Source organism: Sarcophilus harrisii, chromosome 4 (genome assembly GCF_902635505.1).
Source record: "Sarcophilus harrisii chromosome 4, mSarHar1.11, whole genome shotgun sequence".
NCBI lineage: Eukaryota > Metazoa > Chordata > Mammalia > Dasyuromorphia > Dasyuridae > Sarcophilus > Sarcophilus harrisii.
The window spans coordinates 321,326,102-321,343,847 of NC_045429.1; the positions used below are offsets into that span (position 1 = coordinate 321,326,102).

At 49.1% G+C, this 17,746-nt stretch overlaps 2 protein-coding genes and 1 non-coding gene across 8 annotated transcripts in view; 2 read left to right on the plus strand and 1 right to left on the minus strand.

The window, feature by feature from the left end:
• Positions 1–13,350, plus strand: part of ITGB4 (integrin subunit beta 4) — a 43,526-nt gene extending 30,176 nt beyond the window's left edge. For 2 of the 5 annotated variants that reach the window (XM_031965820.1, XM_031965819.1), the window contains exons 24-41: positions 259–407; positions 991–1,170; positions 1,981–2,129; positions 2,847–3,042; positions 3,600–3,754; positions 4,544–4,724; positions 5,673–5,810; positions 6,836–7,018; positions 7,108–7,239; positions 8,521–8,721; positions 9,539–9,769; positions 9,929–10,072; positions 10,516–10,665; positions 11,789–11,977; positions 12,105–12,257; positions 12,413–12,577; positions 12,679–12,798; positions 12,922–13,350. In XM_031965820.1, the coding sequence (XP_031821680.1) occupies positions 259–407; positions 991–1,170; positions 1,981–2,129; positions 2,847–3,042; positions 3,600–3,754; positions 4,544–4,724; positions 5,673–5,810; positions 6,836–7,018; positions 7,108–7,239; positions 8,521–8,721; positions 9,539–9,769; positions 9,929–10,072; positions 10,516–10,665; positions 11,789–11,977; positions 12,105–12,257; positions 12,413–12,577; positions 12,679–12,798; positions 12,922–13,061 (2,956 nt within the window). In that variant the 3' untranslated portion in view covers positions 13,062–13,350. The remainder of the gene's footprint in view (positions 1–258; positions 408–990; positions 1,171–1,980; positions 2,130–2,846; positions 3,043–3,599; positions 3,755–4,543; positions 4,725–5,672; positions 5,811–6,835; positions 7,019–7,107; positions 7,240–8,520; positions 8,722–9,538; positions 9,770–9,928; positions 10,073–10,515; positions 10,666–11,788; positions 11,978–12,104; positions 12,258–12,412; positions 12,578–12,678; positions 12,799–12,921) is intronic. The other 3 variants (XM_023502537.2, XM_031965821.1, XM_031965822.1) reach the window with 3 other exon arrangements.
• LOC111720542 lies at positions 6,256–6,366 on the plus strand. Its single transcript, XR_002770187.1, has one exon. It is a non-coding gene; the product is annotated as a U6 spliceosomal RNA (small nuclear RNA).
• A 123-nt stretch (positions 13,351–13,473) lies between the features above and the next one.
• Positions 13,474–17,148, minus strand: GALK1 (galactokinase 1). 2 transcript variants are annotated; one of them, XM_031965823.1, is made up of 8 exons: positions 16,864–17,148; positions 15,440–15,629; positions 15,088–15,210; positions 14,684–14,819; positions 14,331–14,512; positions 13,997–14,147; positions 13,732–13,894; positions 13,474–13,654 (listed from the first exon to the last, which is right to left on the minus strand). In XM_031965823.1, exons 1-8 carry the CDS (start codon positions 17,026–17,028, stop codon positions 13,583–13,585), a joined length of 1,182 nt encoding a protein of 393 aa, XP_031821683.1. In that variant the 5' UTR covers positions 17,029–17,148; the 3' UTR covers positions 13,474–13,582. The 2 variants fall into 2 exon arrangements, with proteins under 2 accessions (XP_031821683.1, XP_031821684.1); XM_031965824.1 differs by lacking the exon at positions 16,864–17,148 and adding an exon at positions 15,989–16,113.
• Between the last annotated feature and the right edge of the window lie 598 nt (positions 17,149–17,746).

The window sequence follows — 17,746 nt, forward strand, 5'->3', positions numbered from 1 at the left end:
TGGGAAGAAGAAATAAATGAAGACGAGAATGAAAAAAAGGAGTCCTCCACAATCTGCTCACCCATTCATAGTCAGTCAACAAACCTGGATTAAGCTCCTTCTATCCAAGAGAAACTATGTTAGGAAGTGCTGGGTTGTATTGATCCTTGATAAAGAATAAGAAAGTCGCCCATCTTACAGATCCCTCTAGTGGGTGGCAATAAGATATACACATGGAATCTGGACCTTAGTGATCTTCTTTTCTTCTTCTGGAATTAGGCAGGACCACACAATTGTGGACACAGTGCTGATGGCCCCCCGGTCAGCCAAGTTGCCTCTGCTGAAGCTAACAGAGAAGCAAGTCTCCCAGGGAGCATTCCATGAGCTCAAGGTGGCCCCTGGCTACTACACCCTCACTGGAGACCAGGGTAGGTTGCCTGGCCACACAGAGAGGGTGCTGACCACACGCTGTCCTCTGGGTGTCCTGCACGGCAGGCCGAGGTCCCGAATCCGAATCCTGACTCTGGCATCTCTTATCTGTTGTCTTGGCCAAGTCTTGAGGCTACTTCCCTCATCTATAAAATTAAGGGTTGGAGTTCCTAAAGCATTTAGATGGAAAAGTGGATAAGAGTATTAGACTTGGAATCATATCTGACCTAAGACACTATTATCTCTCTGACCTTGGAAAAGACACAACCTCTGATTCAGTGTCCTCAATTATACAAAGGAGATAATGATAGCACCTGATTTTTGTGAGGATAAATGAGATAATTCAGGGTGTCCCAAAACTCTTAGTGGACAGTGGAATCCCAGGAGAGGAAACTGTATTTGTAAAGCATTTTGCAAATGGTATGTAAATGCTGGCTATTATTTCTTCTTCTTCATCATTATCATCAAAATCAAAGGTCCTGCCCCTCTCCAAATCCTATCATATGATATTCTTTTCCTTTTCCCCCCATCTTGCTCCTCTGATCCAGTGTGTCTTCCCTCTTCCCTACTTTCTCCATCCAGATGCCCGAGGCATGGTGGAATTTCAGGAAGGAGTAGAGCTGGTAGATGTTCGCGTCCCTCTTTTCATCCGTCCAGATAATGATGATGATCAGCATCTGGTGGTAGAGGCCATTGATGTACCCGTGGGCACTGCCACCATTGGGCGTCGCCTGGTCAACATAACCATCATAAAGGAACAAGGTTAGAACTGGCATTCAGGGTGAAATAGAACATGGTGGCAGGATGGAGGAGGGAAGGGCATAGAACCCTTTCTTCCACTTCCTGTGGGCCTGATTCTTTGGCTGCTATTGGACTCATTGTCTCAATGCTGGTCTGTTGCTTCCCACTTCTAATAAATATTAATTTACCTCCAACACTTCCTTTATTGCCTGACCTGAGAAAGTCACAACTTCTCTAAATCTCAGTTTCCATGTCTGGAGTAGCAACTGCATAGGGTTGTTGTGATCCAATGATAATGTATATAGTTTTAAACGTGTATATGTAATATGTATATAAAACATATTGTATATGGTATGTGCATATATATACTTATTTATATATAAATATGTATATCAAATATATATATATATATATATGAATACTTGATACAGTAGAGAGAAAGCTGCCCTCAATGCCAGGAAGAACTGGAGTTCAAGTTCTCCCTCTGATATATCCTGTCTGTATGACCCCTAGACAAGCCACTTAACCTGTCAGTTCTTTAGGATGCAGAGAAGGGTATCAGCCTGCATTGATTAAAGGAACTTTTCTTCATCTGGGAGTTTGTTATCCACTGAAATTGCAAGTCTGGTCTTGACCTATTTTGTTGTTATATCATTCATCTCACTCTTCTCATTTTGATGGGAATGATGATGTTTTTTCTGTGGTTGCCCATGGGGTTTCAGGAATGAGGTTAGGAGATACAAATGAGGGGGTTCCTCCCATGACCCAAGAAAGGGTAAAGGAAGGTTGAGACCTCCCCTGGCCCATACCCACTGCCATGGTTTCTTGCAGCCAGCGGGATAGTATCATTTGATCAGCCAGAGTATTCCTTCAACCACATGGACCAGGTAGCCCGGATTCCTGTTACCAGACGCGTCATGGACAGTGGCAAGTGTCAAGTGTCCTACCGAACACAGGATAATACAGCTCGGGCCAACCGGGTAAGAACTTTGTTACAGCAGGCCTTGTTCATGAGATAGTGAGACATGTGCCATTTCGTCAATTCTATTTTTTAAGTTGTTTGCTTTTTTTTCATTTTGCCAATCCTAGTTTTTTTTTCTTTTTTTTTTTAATCTTTCTTTTTTATTATTATTATTATAGTAACTTTTTATCGACAGAATCCATGCCAGGGTAATTTTTTTACAACATTATCCCTTGCACTCACTTCTGTTCCGATTTTTCCCTCCCACCCTCCACCCCCTCCCCTAGATGGCAAGCAGTCCTATATATGTTGAATATGTCCTAGTATATCCTAGATACAATGTATGTGTGCAGTTCCAAACAGTTTTCTTGTTGCACAGGGAGAATTGGTCAATCCTAGTTTTTAAAGAAGTTGTTTTCTTTTTCCCTTTCACCAAATTTATGGTATACTTTTCCTATGTATGTGTTTTCAAATACTTATTTAAGAGAATCCCTGTTGCCAATAGAGATCTCACCATCATTAAGAAACAACGTTAGAAAGAACATTTAGAGTGAAGTTGAGCACCATAGCAAGAGCAGAGGCGACAGGCACTATGTATGACTGTGACTGCACTCAGACATCTCTGGGTGTGATTGGATGAGTGTCTCTGGGTGGTTCTGTGATTTCTCCTGTTCCCCATGTGCCCACAGTCCCAATGTTAGTTTTTACTATGCATCTAACCCTACTTTTCCCCCAGGACTACATCCCTGTGGAAGGAGATCTGCTCTTCCAGCCAGGGGAGACAAAGAAGGAGCTGCAAGTGAAATTGCTGGATCTACAGGAAATGGACTCCCTCCTTTTGGGCCATCAATCCCGACGTTTCCACATCCATCTAACCAATCCCAAGTATGGCGCTCGGCTGGGCGAGCAGCACTCTGCCACAGTCCTCATCGGTAATTGAAATGATGAAGGGATAGACAGGGAAGCTCTGGGGAAGACCCTGCCTGGATGGAGGAATAATTTGGGGATTTTACCCAAATTTCTATTGAAAATGCCTGAAATACCACTCTTGGGGCTTTGATCCCCTCCCCCTTTTAAAGGAAGGAGCAATACATTAAGCCATTTTTACTTCTGAATACCTTTATGCCCTGTGACTAAGGAGGTTTGAGACCCTAGAGAAAGGTGGAAAAAACTGGGAAGTCCTGAGTAATGGAGGGAAAGCCATCAGAACTATGGAATAAAGGAGCTAAAAACAAAATTTGCTTATTATCATCTTGAAATCTTAGGGACTCTGCAGGTGGTAGGGATCTTGAGATTCTGTCTGACATGGAGAGCCTCTCCTTACTGAAGAACAAAATCCAAAACCTCAACGGGCCCCCAGAGTCCTCAGACAAATCCGTCCTAACTTGCCCAGTAGGGTCATAGATTGAGTGTCTGGCTCCCACTAGTGGCACAGAAATGATCCAGTTCTAGGTGCTTTGTGCTTAATGTCTTTTCCCATTCACTGCAGAAAGTCTGGATAAGGACTTCATTGGACAGACGTCTTCCTCATATTCCACCCCGGCTGAACCAGGTGCCCCCCAGAACGCCAATGCCAAGGCCGTTGGTTCCCGTAGGATCCATTTCAATTGGATACCACCTCCTGGCAAGCCATCTGGATATAGGGTAAGGAAGAAGATTCCGCCATCTAGCTGCCTTTTGTGTCAATTACTGGCTAACCATTCTGGCTTAAAATAGATGGTTTTACATGTCTGGGCCTCTGTTTTCCTCATCTATAAAATAAGGAGTTTAGATTAGATGATCTCTAAATGTATGGTCCTGTGACTATTTTAACTTGCTTTCAATTGAAGCACTTTTGAGTGAGCATTTTTGTTCATATTTTTGTTTGACTGATTCTTGATATCTCATTAAGTCATTTACTTCCATTTGCCCAATTCTAATTTTTAGTGAATTTTCTTCAGTTAGCTGTTTTATCTCCTATTTCCAAATCATTTAGCCAATTGTGCTTTTAAAGGAATTGTTTTGTTCAGTGGATTTTTTTTTCCATTTCATCAGTTCTATTTTTTAAACTATTTTCTTTTTTTCATTTTGCCAATCTTAGTTTTTAAAGAAGTTTTTTTTCTTTTTCCATTTTACCAAATTCATTTTTAAAGGAGTTGTTTTCTTCCATTTCTGTGCTTCCTTTTCCAAGCTACTGTCTGCCCCACATTTTTAAAGCCCTGCCCTGTTGTCTTCTATAGAAGTCCCATAGGGGACTGTGAATTCCTTGGGGAAATGTATAAGCACTTAGCATAGTACCTAGCACAGAGTAGGTACTTAACAAATGTTTGATTGATTGACTGATGGATTGTCCTGGGCTCTTTCCTTATGTATGGCCTTTTATACATAAGCCACTATGTATGATAATCCAAGAGAAGGTCCTTTTCCTTCTGACATCTTTTACTTTGGGTACAGGTAAAATACTGGATACAGGGTGATCCTGAATCTGAGGCTCGGTACCTTGATTGCAAAGTACCCTCAGTGGAGCTCACCAACCTATACCCATATTGTGACTATGAAATGAAGGTCTGTGCTTATGGGCCATCGGGTGAGGGACCTTATAGTCCCCTGGTATCCTGTCGTACCCATGAGGAAGGTAAGTCTTTCCCAGACTCTCTACCAAGGTTGCTCCTTTAAAAATAAAAAACTTTTATTTTTAATATATAGAATAAAATAAACATTTCCATAACAAATATAATAACAAAGATGATTACATAGGAAAACTGTGTGCAACTTGTTATTCCTTTTATACAACAAAATATCATATAAATTTCTTTTTTCTTTCCTCCTCACCTGCTCCCCTGCCTAGAGATGACCACCATTAGACATAAATAAGTATATCTATTTAAATTATTCCTCACATAATTCTGTTTATCAGTTCTTTTTCTGCTTTAGATAGTGCCCTTTATGGCTAATTTGGGTTTTTATAAGAGTCAAAATAACTTATTCATTCAAAGTCCTTTTTTTTTTCTTTGTGACCCCATGAACCATATTGTCCATGGATTTTTCTCTTTTTTTAAAATAGTATTTTATTTTTCCAAATACATGTAAAAATAGTTTTCGACATTCACCTTTGCAAAATTTTGTGTTCCAAATTTTCCTCTCTTCTCTCCCCTCTTCCCAAGACATCAAGAAATCCAATATAGTGCACAATTCTCTAAGTCCTTAAAACAATATTGCTGTTACTATATACAATGCTCTCTTGGTTCTGCTCATTATTTCTATGGTTTTCTAAGATCATTGGGCTTATCATTTCACAATAGTTTCACAGCATTTATCATATGCCACAATGTATTTAGTCATTTCCCAATTGATGGGCAATTTCCCTGCAATTTCCTCTTCTTTGCCTAGCCTGTTCCTTAGTAACTCTCTTGTCTCTTGCCCAAAAGCAAGAGTAAATTCCTCCCATCCTCATCTCCATGACTCCCCTTGGTACCCACCCTCGGAAGTTCCGGCCCTTCTGTCTTCACCCACCACATTCTCAGGGATGCTCTCCTCTAGGGATCCCTGCTCCTTTTCCCACCACTGACTGCTTCCCCCACAGTCCCCAGTGAACCTGGACGCCTGGCCTTCAACGTTGTTTCCTCCACTGTCACCCAGCTAAGCTGGGCCGAGCCAGCTGAGACCAATGGGGAGATCACAGCCTATGAGGTCTGCTACGGATTAGTCAACGAGGAGAACAGTAAGGATTCTGTGTCCCTGTCCCTCTTCTTCCACTACCAGTAGTGCCAGCTTCCACTACCCAAGGCCCTGCAGGAAGAACGGCGGTCCTCTCAATACGCAGCTATAGGAAGGGAGAGAAGGAAAAAGAGTAGAAGCTGAAACTTCCAAGAATCTAATGGCAGCGGCGTGTCTAGCTTTCTGCTCTATGGAGAGTGCGATGCTACAGTTAATCCTGACTAATTTATAATCCAGAAATCATAGGGCTGAGAGAGCGAAATGTATTCCCTGTAATTGTTTTCTTATTAGTTTACAGTACATTTGACTCTGCTTGGTCACATATCTACGGTCAAGTACTATTACACTGAACCACACCTGAGCAGAAAAAAGTGAGATTCATAGAGGGGAAGGAAAAGCCATAAGGAAGCTGGTATGAAATTTTATAGGTGATGTGATGAATGCATCAAGTGTTTGCTTTAGCAGCACATACATTAAAATTGGAACAATACAGAGAAGATTAATTAGCCTGTTCCCTACACAAGGATATCACGAAAATTCATGAAGAATCAAGTAAAAACTGAGCGTGACTGTAATCAAGTGCCCTTTGTTTTTATATTGGATTTTTAATCTCATTTAATTCTATCTTCACATTCCTAATAAACAAACAAATATAGACATGGATAGATACATATATAGAAACAGACAGAACAAGCATTTATTAAGTGCTTCCTATATATTTGGCACTATGCTAAATATATATAAATACAAATAAGATAATCCCTGCTCTGAAGGAACTTACATTCAAATGAGGAAGGACAATACACATAGGGTGTGTGTGTAAAGGAAAGGGAAGGAGGTATTTTTGCAAAATCAGCATTTATTCACTCCATTACCATACAGGAGGAAATGGACACCCAAAGAGCTGAAATTACTTTTTTGAGGTCCCCTAGTTAGTTTATGTTAGAACTAAGACCAAAAAAAAATTTTTAATTAAAAAAAAAGAACTAAGACAAGATTCAAAGCATGATGTTCTCTTTCTTGTCCTAGAACCCATCGGGCCCATGAAAAAAGTACTGGTGGATACACCCAAGAAGCGGACATTGTTGATTGAGAACCTTCGAGAATCACAGCCCTATCGCTATACAGTAAAGGCCCGCAATGGGGCAGGCTGGGGGCCAGAGAGAGAAGCCATCATCAATCTTGCCACCCAACCCAAACGGCCCATGTCCAGTGAGTATCTGGCCTAGGTCGGGAGGCCAAGAGGGAGAAAGGGATATCAGGATCGACCCCAGCTCACTTCTTCCCCCTCCCATCTCTAGTCCCCATCATCCCAGACATCCCCATCGTGGACGCCCAAGGTGGGGAAGACTACGATAGCTTCCTCATGTACAGCGATGATGTCCTGCGTTCCCCTGCCAGCAGCCAGAGACCCAGTGTCTCTGATGACACAGGTACATTGAGCTTGGAAAGCAAGGGCGGGGAGAGGGAGATCCCAGTGGGGAGACTCTTGGACAAAGGAGGGCAGACAGATGGAAGAGGGAGGGAACTGGGAGGACAGCGCCCGATTTTTGGTCATTCTTCCAACCCTTCATGAGCTGTCACGGGACCAGAGTGTCCCATCCCATAAATGGACAGTGGGCTGTATGTATTTGGAAACAGAGGAAGCACACACAGTCTTAAGGGACTGGTAGAAGGGCCCTGGGATTCATTCAGGGAGAACACCTGCCTGTCACCCTCAGATTCACCAGTAGCCAAAGCAGGAGTAGCTGAGGGAAACACAGCAAAAGTCCCTCTGCCCTAGCTGGCAGGAAAACAGACTTCCCAACTTGCCTCGAGTTCTAACTGGACATCTCTCCAGGCTCTTAGCGGGAAGGGCTCTGGGATCCTCGGGAGTGGAGCCAGAGTCTTTTATTCCTAGCAGGATCTGAGACGGCTCTCAGTCTCACTCCCATAGACAACTTTTTCTTTCTCTTTTCTGCCTTCCTCTTGTCCCTTTTTTTCCTGTCTGCCAGAAGTGGCAAAAAGATCCACTCTTGACATCACTTCTAATTCCTAGTGTGATTTCTAAATAAGATTACTTTATCTCTGGGAGGATTCCAACATCTGTAACATCTCTCCTGTCCACCACATGGAGAAAAATAGATTTGAAAGGATTTTTAAGAGAATAAAGTGCTATTGCCAATATGCAGGACCACCATCAACTTCCTCTGTCCTTGTAAGGAGGTTCCATAAGCATTGCTTAGCTTTATGGGGAGGGATTTGAGCCAAAGAAGACGGCTGACCTGTTTTAAGAAACTGGGGTTCAATGGTGGAGAGCCCCAGTTTGGGATAGAGAATTCCAATCCCAACTCTAATAATAACTAGCTGTGTGACTCTACGTAATTTCCCTCTCTTGGCCTATTTCTTCACTCCCACAGCTACAATATTCCAGGACTCTGGTCCCAAACGGAGGGGAAAACACTCTCAATCTTTTGTCTATCCTTTTGCGAGGTCCTTTTGGTGCTATTCTTTGCCAAAAGACCTTTTCTCTTCATATCAACAATCAAATGTAGAAACCCCTTGCATTTTCCTTCCAAATGATGGGCGGATGGCTCAGATACTAATTGTCCAACCACCATAGGCAGCTAATTCTGATCCAATTCGACAAGAAGTTATAGGTCACCACTTCTATCAATCCAGATCTATTTTCATCCTGGGGGGCAGTGTCAACCTGCCCCTTCATTGTTCCCAAGGCTCCTGCTGGAAGTTCGAGCCACTGCCAGGGGAGAACCTGAATTTCCGGCAGATCACGTGGCAGCTGCCCCCAGAATTCATCCCCCGCCTGTCCAGCAGCAGCGGGCTCTCCTCTGAGGCTGAGGAGCTCATCCTGCCCCAGGATTATAGCAACCCAGGAGGCAGCCTCCCCCGAAGGGGGACCCCCCACCCCCCAGCAGGTGACAGAGGAAGCCCTTGCCCTGCTGTCCGAGTCAGGCACACATGACTTTTGCTCCTTAAACAACTGCCCCACTTCCTCTTCCCTTGACACTGTAATGTGATGGACAAGCTGGCACAGCTGGCAGTGCCCGCACATACCCACAAAACATAGATACACACACGTCCACTCCCTGTCCCCAGACAGAATGGTCACAGTATTCTGGGTGATGGAACAGGGCTGGTGTGGGGGAAGACCAAAGACTGGCTCATGAGAAAAGCTGATCTCTAAGTCCCAGAGCTACCAAGGCAAGACTTCCTGAAGTCGCTGCCAGCCCTTTCTGCTCGAATGAAAGCCTTCTTTCCAGGGCTTCACAGAATGGTTCAGGAGCCGCCAGAGGAGAGTGGGCAGCTTACCTGAACCAGGCTCCCTGGGAGGGGAATTTATCGAAAACACAAAGCAAATCAGAACCCCACGGGCTCCTAGGGAAGGTCAGGTTATTCCAGGAAAACTGGGTTTGGGGCAAAAACTCCCAGCAATCTGGTTCTCTGCTTTTCCCTGTCCTTTCCCCCATGCCCAAGTGAGAATAATCTGACCTGAATCAGCTCTAGGTTTTTACAACCTGGAAGTTCATCCAGGTGAAAGATTGGGCTGAGACATTGTTGGACGGGAAAGATCCCCTAGTGTGGAGCCAGATCTGGGCAAGATTGGGTTGGGGGAGGGGGGGGGCTTCAGTTTCTTTATCAGTAAAATAAGGAGGATTGGGCCAAATGAGTTCTGAAATGACTTTCCCAGTCCCGAGCTGGACTGCCTGATGGTCCCCTGCCCTCCCTTCACAGAGCACTTACTGAATGGGAGGCTGGACTTCGTTTTCCCGGGCAGTGCTAACTCACTGCACAGGATGACCACCACCACATCCAACTACGGTACCCATCTGAGCCCCCACCCACAACACCGAATACTAAGCACTTCTTCTACTCTCACCCAAGACTACCATTCCCTGACTCGCACAGAGCACTCGGCAACCCTCCCCCGAGACTACTCCACACTGGCCTCCGTCTCTTCCTACGGTGAGTACCCAGGACGGACTGCGGGGCGAGGGAGGGGCAAGCGCTCATTTGGGCGCCGTCAGTCCTCCTGTTAATCCTGTTTTTCTAGATTTCCACAGGCCTGACACAGCGGCCGGATGCTGCCCCGACTACTCACTCTCTCCATTTTATCCATCTTAGGCCTCCCTCCCATTCAGGAAGATGGGGGGAGCGGGGCTCGGGTTTCTGTGCCCAAGGACCGAGTCCGGGTGAAGGTTGTCCATTCCTACAGTGGCTTTCAGGATTCTGTAATTCTGAGCAGACCAGCAGCACACTGGGGCCCAGGTAGAGGCGCAGCGGTCCGTCCTGTAGCACACTGGTTGCTGTGCCCCATCTGCTCGTTCCAACCCCCTCATTTCATTCGCAGACTTCATGCTGAGCCCACCAGAGCAGCTAACCCTTCACTTCCTGCTTGTGCTGCCAGCCTAATGACACTCTGATAGCTCTTTCCTAAGGAAGAAGGGGAGGGGGGCCTTCCTTAGTGGTCATCCCACTTTGGGAAAGCGGCCTAGAGGGAGGGGGCACAGACTGGTGGGCAAGCACAAGTTCCAAATTCCTTTAGAAGGCGTTATTAATTAGGCGAATGAGCCACCCTGGAGGGGTCACAGGTGCAGGATGCTTTCAGGATCCTAGCCCACCGTGGCAATGAGGGGGTCTCCTACAGGAGCTGACTCCAAACTCCAGCCTGCCCAACTCCCCATCCTACCCTCCATTTCTCCTTCCTCCAGAATCCCGTCTGCCGTCTGGGGTACCTGACACCCCCACCCGCCTGGTATTCTCGGCCTTGGGACCAACATCCCTCAAAGTAAGCTGGCAGGAGCCACAATGTGATCGAGCCCTGCAAGGCTACAGCATGGAGTACCAGCTGCTGAGTGGAGGTAAGGGTCCCCCAACGGGACCCTATTGGACTCCTAGAGCCACCCTATAGGATGGACTTTTGGAGGGTTTTGGTTTTTTTTTTTTTTGCTGAGACAATTGGAGTTAAGTGACTTACCCAGGGTCACACAGCCAGACCGAGTTAAGTGTAGGATGGATATATTTTAATGCCTCAAGCTGATCTATATGAGTGTACACAGGTGGGGTAAAGATTAAATTTAATGGCTCCTAATCAGATCAAAGGGCTGGCAATTTGGACCACAAATTGCCAGGCAATAAACAGATACCTCCTGGAGGACTTCTACTGAAGCCCTAAGGGCTGGGATCAGGTGAGGAAATTAAATATTCAAGATAACAATCCTTGGTAGTAAGATTCCTCATGGAAATATTCACTTTACACTCCTGGTCAGGAATGTGACAGAACTGACAACTGTTGAAATTCTGTAATTCTAAGAATCCCCCAGGTACAGCTCTGGGGAACATGTGCCAAAAGATAGTAAGATTAGCTCCTTATTTCTCAACCTGGATTTCATAATGCTTTAATGAAGTTCTATGGCTGGTGGTTGTCCTTTGTTCTCAGAGAGCCAAAATGACATCACTAATGTTAGAGTCAAATTACAGTGTGATCAGACCAACAGAAGCTTGGAATGCTCTGCCACAGATTGGGCACAAATACCCACAAAGGAAACAAAATGGTGATGAGAGTAGACAGACTGTACCTTACTTTTCTTTCTACCAGCAAGCTCCAGAGCTAAGCATAGAAATTGATGGGAAGAATGAAATGAATTCTCCATTTGCAGATTTCAGAAAAAAAAGTCTCCAAAAATTCTCCAAGGCAGCCCTATTCCTTCCCATTTCTACCCAAGACCTGTTGGTCTTCCTTCCTTTCCCTCTTCCAGTCCTATTCTTTCCTTTTTCTTCTCATTTTGTATTTCAAGGGTCCTCATTGGATCCAGTACCACCCCAGTAATTTCAACCCACTTGCTCACAAATAAAAATCTTAGGTTCCATCTTTTAGGTAGCATGTCACAAAGTGAAAAGAACTGGGAGAAAAACATTCCATCACTTGGTCTCGGATCCTGAAGTAGGTGGAGACCCACTCCCTTTGTTCATTCCCTCTCCAAGGTGAGCTGCACAGGCTACACATCAACGACCCTCACCAGACCTCTGTGGTTGTGGAAGACCTCCTGCCTAATCACTCCTACATCTTCCGGGTCCGGGCCCAGAGCCAGGAAGGCTGGGGTCCAGAGCGTGAGGGTGTCATCACCATTGAGTCCCAGGTGCACCCTGAAAGTCCACTCTCTCCTCTGCCAGGTGAGACCAACCTTCCTGCCCCATTTTTGCTTGGGAAGCTAACTTGGGCTTGACTAAGCATGATTCTTTACTCCCTCTCTTACTCCTTTCTGTTTACTGATTGAATCTCACCCCCTTCCCACTTCAGGTTCACCCTACACTCTGAGCACTCCCAGTGCCCCAGGCCCCTTGGTCTTCACAGCCTTAAGTCCGGACTCACTGCAGATGAGCTGGGAACGACCTCGCCGACCCAATGGGGACATTCTGGGGTACCTGGTGACCTGTGAGATGGCTCATGGAGGTAGATGTCTATGGCTCCAAAATTCCCAAACTTTTTCTAGACTTATAAGCTCTTCAAGAAAAAAAGGAGGGATTCTAGGAAATGGGAATAGGGGAGGAGGGGACATCTGAGAAGTGGGGGAGCTCCTAACCTTGCTCTTGATCACCTCTCTTCAGGCCCATCCACTACCTTCCAGGTGGAAGGCGACCACCTGGAGAACCGGCTGACAGTGCCTGGTCTGAGTGAAAACGTGCCTTACAAATTCAAAGTCCAGGCAAAGACAACGCAAGGTTTTGGGCCAGAGCGTGAGGGCATCATCACTATTGAATCTCAGAACGGAGGTAGGTCGAGGACACCCCCAGATCTGCCTCTCTGCCTGGTCTGCTGAGCCCCAAACACCCTTCTTACCTCCCCCTGACCTCCCCCACTGTCTCTGTTCCAGGTCCCTTTCCACAGCTGGGAGGGCACTTTGGGCTTCAGCAGGAGGCAGCTCAGTTTCCCAGAGAGTATAGCAGCATCACCACTTCAACCCATTCCAGCATCACCAAGCCCTTCTTAGCAGGTGAGGCAGGTATCTGGGGGAGGGCTGCACCTGGCCAGGACTGGTTCTTTTTGGCTGGGGGACGCAGCGAGCACAGGGGAGAGGCCGGGAGTGCTCACCTCCACCTCCGCTTGTCCTCTGTAGACGGACTGGTCCTAGGGACCCAGCAGCTTGAGGCCGGAGGCTCCCTCACTCGTCAGGTGACGCAGGAATATGTGAGCCGAACACTGACGTCTAGCGGGACCCTGACCAAGCAGCTCGAGCGCCAGTTTTTCCAAACATGAGAGGTCCTTAGGTGCCAGTGCACCTCCCCCCATTCTTTTTTCTTTCCCCTAAACCAGCCTGTAGCACTTCCAAAAGAGTGAGGCAATCATTGCTCTTTGCCAACCCAACCCTGATTATCCTCGAGGGGGCAAAGTGGGGGTACAGACTCCCGGGGGAGGGAGGAGAGATGAGGGGAGATCCAACAGGTCTGGCCTGCAACTCCAAACCCAATCTGTAACCAAATAGCTGATTAGAGGGGGGCCTCTAATCTTCATCTTGCCACTTAATAATAAATGTTTTTGCTACCAATTGGTTCTTCCATCGTCATGGCTTCAGGACCCAACAAGATGGCAGCCCCCTGGGAGTAGAGGAGCCCATCATTTGATAGCATGCCCTCTCCCATCCCTCAATTGCTTTCCCAACATAAAACACTCAAAGTTGTGGACATTTATTTGCAATTTAATGGTTCATACACAGATGGCTTCTGCCCTAATTCACCCACCCAGGGAAAGGTCCTCCTGGATCTGAGGTGTTGAACTCTTCAGAGAGGCTGCACTTTAGCTCCATTAGCTGCTTTTGAGACGTAAAAGGTAACAGTCCCTTTGTAGTGTTCCTGCAGAAGAAAATGGGCCTGAGTACAAGAGCCCAGAGCCTGTTTCTCCAGTTCCCCAACCCCAAAGGGCCACCTACCTGGATATGCTGCATGGTTCTGGAGACTTCCTCAGCATCCAGGAGGGTGATCGTACATCCACCAAAGCCACCCCCAGTCATTCGACTGCCATACACCCCAGGTACCGAGAGGGCTAGCATCACCAATTGGTCCAGTTCAGGGCAGCTCACCTCAAAGTCATCCCTGGAAAAGGCACAAGTTACCTGAGATTGGGAGAAGGAGCCAGGGAGAGCCCAGGCTCAGGGAAACTGGCCAGGCTGGATGTGGGAAGCCTCCCAGTCCTACCTGAGCGAGTTATGGCTTTCTACCATGAGTTGGCCAAAAGCTTGGTAGTTACTTGCGCTCAAAGCAACGACAGCTTCCGAGGTACGCTGAATCTCACTCACGACGTGCCGGGCCCGCCGATATTGCTCCTTGGTCAGTGTCTCCTTCTTAGCTAAGAGGAAACAGAACTCAGCAAATCCTCAAGTGCATGGGGTACCCTGAAGAAGGGAGCCAATCCCCTTCCCCAGTGTCTGATCAGCAATTAGGAAAAGGGCCCTTAAGTGTTTTCAGGAGGACAAGGGGTAAGTGGTGCTCAGGAGGGAAGCTCCTTTCCCCAAAAACACCTGGTTCTTACCCTCGAGATAGTCTATGTCTACTTCTCGCAAACTCTTCTTGCCCAGTGCCTTGGCAGCCGATTCACACTGACTGCGCCGGATAGGGTACTCGGAAGAAGCGAGGGAATGACGGACATTAGAGTTGGTAATGAGAAACACGATCCCTGGGTCTGACACGGGCACAGGACGCGTCTCCAGGGACCTGGGGAGAAAAAAGGCCATTTTTTTCCCATCTAAGGGGGCACTATCCGGCCTTAGATGCAGAGGAAAAGTCACCGATAGGCCCTTTGGGGGCCCAGTGAGAACACCAGGATGAGAGAAGCAGCGGGGAAACCAGGAGGACAGAGTGTGGAAGAGGAACAAAGTCCCTGACCTGCAATCAATGAGCACTGCGTGGCCCTTCTGCCCATACATTGAGATGATCTGGTCCATGATGCCACAGGGCACCCCTGCAAAGCTGTGCTCTGCCTTCTGGCACACCTGGGCACGCTCGGTTGCTGTCCCAGAGTCTATGGTACATAGATGGATGCAATGGGGAAAGCAGGGCTAAGTAAGGTACACAGAAGCAAGGAAGGAGGTCCTAGGGATCCCTTGTCTAGTGTTGGTGCAGGGGAGAGGGGCAGGAAAAGGAGTGCAAGGGGAAGAGCTAGCCCCAAAACGGGGAGCTCAGGCAAATATTCCCAACCCCTCCCTTGAGCCAAGGTAAGAACAAGGTTTCTCCAGTAATTAGGGGGATTCCTAGTGAGAAAGGGCAAGGAAGCCGCGGCCTGACGGTACCTGGACAAAGCTGTTGCAAGAAGGTGTAAGTGGCCACTTCCAGAGATGCAGAACTAGACAGCCCACTCCCCAGAGGCACTGAGCTGGCCACCACTGCGTTGAAGCCAGGGAGAGGACCAGTTGCTAGAGAAAAAATTAGGGAGAAAGAATAAGGGGACAAAAGATGGGACTAGTTAGGCAGTGGTGACTGGCATGTGAAAGACCTGCGGCGGCCCACGCCCCTGGCGAGGAGAACGGCCCGCTATCTGGGAAAGCCCCCTCCCCCCTGCCTAATAAGTGGGCATTGTGAACGGTGTGTCTCACAGCGGACGTCCTAAGGCAACCATCTCCCTCCTTCCCCCCAGCCGCAGACCTGGGTAATGCTGTATCACCCCCTTCACATAGTTGGCCCAACGAGGCTCCCCAGGTTCCAGAGGCTTCTCTGCAGTGGGTACTGGGAACTGCACCCGTTTTGGCTCATCAGCGTACTTGGAGGTGGTCACAAAACAGATGAGTCCGTCCGTCCGTGGGGTTCCCACCAGCACCGTCATCAGCTCCACAGCCTGTGGGGGAGAAAGCACAGAGAGGCCTCAGCCCCCGGCCTCCCCCTCCGGCCAGGGAGCCTGAACCTGGCGGGCCGTGGGCGTGGGGAGGGGCCGGGCCCCAGAAACATCATTAACATGTTAACTAAGAACTGATGGGGGGGGTGGGGGCGCTAACAGCTCCCCCTCCCCCGCCTCTCCTGGGTCTGCGGGGATGAGGCCAAAGGCAACAACAAACACAGGTCTGGACTCTGCCCTGCAGCGGGGGCTTCGGGCACTGTAAGCGGGAGCAAAGGGGCCCGCATCTCCGAGCAGGGGAGGGATAACCTTGGACCTAAGCATGTGCCTCGTTAAACAGCAACAGGAGATAGCCTAAAGACCTTGGGTTAGGGAGGCCCTCTGGGTCATGCCTCAAATCAAAGAAAGGCCTCCCTTCCGTTCTAAAGCACAGGCCCCTCAAGGGGAGTTCCCGGGACACAAGGTATTCCAGAGGCAGAGATAAGCGAGAGCCTGGGGGGCAGGCGATGGTGCCCAGCCGGAAGTCAGGAGGCCCAAGTTCAAACGAGCCCCTTCCGGCCCGGGCGACCCTGGGCCAGTCACCTAACCCCAAAGGCCTCCGCCAAACGGGCCGCACACCCCGGAACAGAAACCGGCCCACGCCCCTTTCGGACTTTTACAAAGACTTTATTCTAAGGTATGAGACGGCCAGAGCCGGAAGGAGTTTCATCCCGACCTTTAAAAAGAAAAGCCCCCAGCGGGGCAGCTAGATGGCGCTGTGCATAGAGCGCCGCCCTGACCTCTGGAGGACCTTAACACCGCCTAGCCCCGTGACCTTGGGCGAGTCACTTAACCCCAATGGCCTCAGCGCAAAAAAAGCCAAAACCAAAAACAAAAACAAGCCCACAGAAGGCGAGGGAGGGGGCTCGCCCTAGCAGCCCGCAAGCTCCCGTCTCCCCGGGAATCTCTCCCCTTCCTTCCCCACGGTCCGGCTCAGTCACAGGCCCCGCCGGCCCTCGCCCGCCGGAGCTCCCACACACCAGAACTGCGCAAAGAGGGGTCGTCGCCCAACTCGCCGAGGGCGCTTCTCCGCAGCACGAGGGGCGGCCTTCCCCGCGCCTCCCCAGCCACGGTAACGGGGCCGGCAGTCTTCCCTAAGAAACTTTCAGAGAAGGGGCCGGAGGGGCAGCGGTCTGCAAGGCTCGCGGCCCCCCCGGGGCCCACCCCCCGCCCCCCGCCCGGCCTCCGGAAGCCTCACCATGGGCAGCACCAGGCCATCGTTGTAGTCCGTGTGCTCCCCGATCAGGTTGACGCGGCCCGGGGCAGACACGGCCAGGGTGGGCTCAGACCCGAACTCCTTCTGGAAGGTCCCGCGGGCCTCTTCTAAGATCCCACGGACCTCGGGGTCCCGAGAAATAGGCATGGTGCTCTCCCCTCGGCAAACAGAAGCGAACAGGACGCGGGCAAGGCAAGGCGCTCCAATCTCACCAGCATGCCACGGGGCGGAGCCACAGCGTCGCGCTCCCGCTCCCGGCAGCGAGGCCCCGCCCCGGGCGGCGAGGCCCCGCCCCGAGCGGCGGAGGCCCCGCCCCGAGCGGCGAGGCCCCGCCCCGCCCCGAAACGTCCGGGAGCCTGAAGCCGTCTGGTCTGTATTCTATCCCGCGGGCGCTCGCGCTCCTCCCCCTCGCCGAATCCCGCCCCGCTTCTCCCCCTAGACGGCCGGGCCGGCGGGCCCCTAGCGAACGAGCGCGCCCGGGCTTGTGGGGACGCGGCTTGGCCACGGCAGTCAGAAAGGACCCCGGGGGCCGCCTAGTCCCGCCCCCCGGCTTTAGAGGAGGAAGCCGGGGATTTTTCTTGCATATGCATATGCATATATATTTCTTGCAAAATCTTGCAAGAAATCTTTGCATATGCATATATGCATATATTTGCATATATGCATATATATTTCTTTGCATATGCATTTCTTGCATATGCATATTGCAAGAAATGTGCGTCCTTTTGCACTGAATACCGCTCCTCCGCCAGTCTCGCTTTTTTGCGGACGCAGCGCGGCGTCGGCGCGGGCGGGTCTAGTTCCCCTGCCGAGAGCCTGGCTGGCTTTGCCTTCCCCGAGACGTGCGAGACGTGAGCTGACAGTT

Coding starts and splice junctions, on each gene's coding strand:
- GALK1 (XM_031965823.1), bottom strand. CDS start 17,028: ATGCCTATTTCTCGGGACCCCGAGGTCCGTGGGATCTTAGAAGAGGCC. Junction 14,820..15,087: donor CTTGCAACAGCTTTGTCCAG/GTACCGTCAGGC, acceptor TATGTACCATAG/ACTCTGGGACAGCAACCGAG. Junction 14,513..14,683: donor GCAGTGCTCATTGATTGCAG/GTCAGGGACTTT, acceptor TTTTCTCCCCAG/GTCCCTGGAGACGCGTCCTG.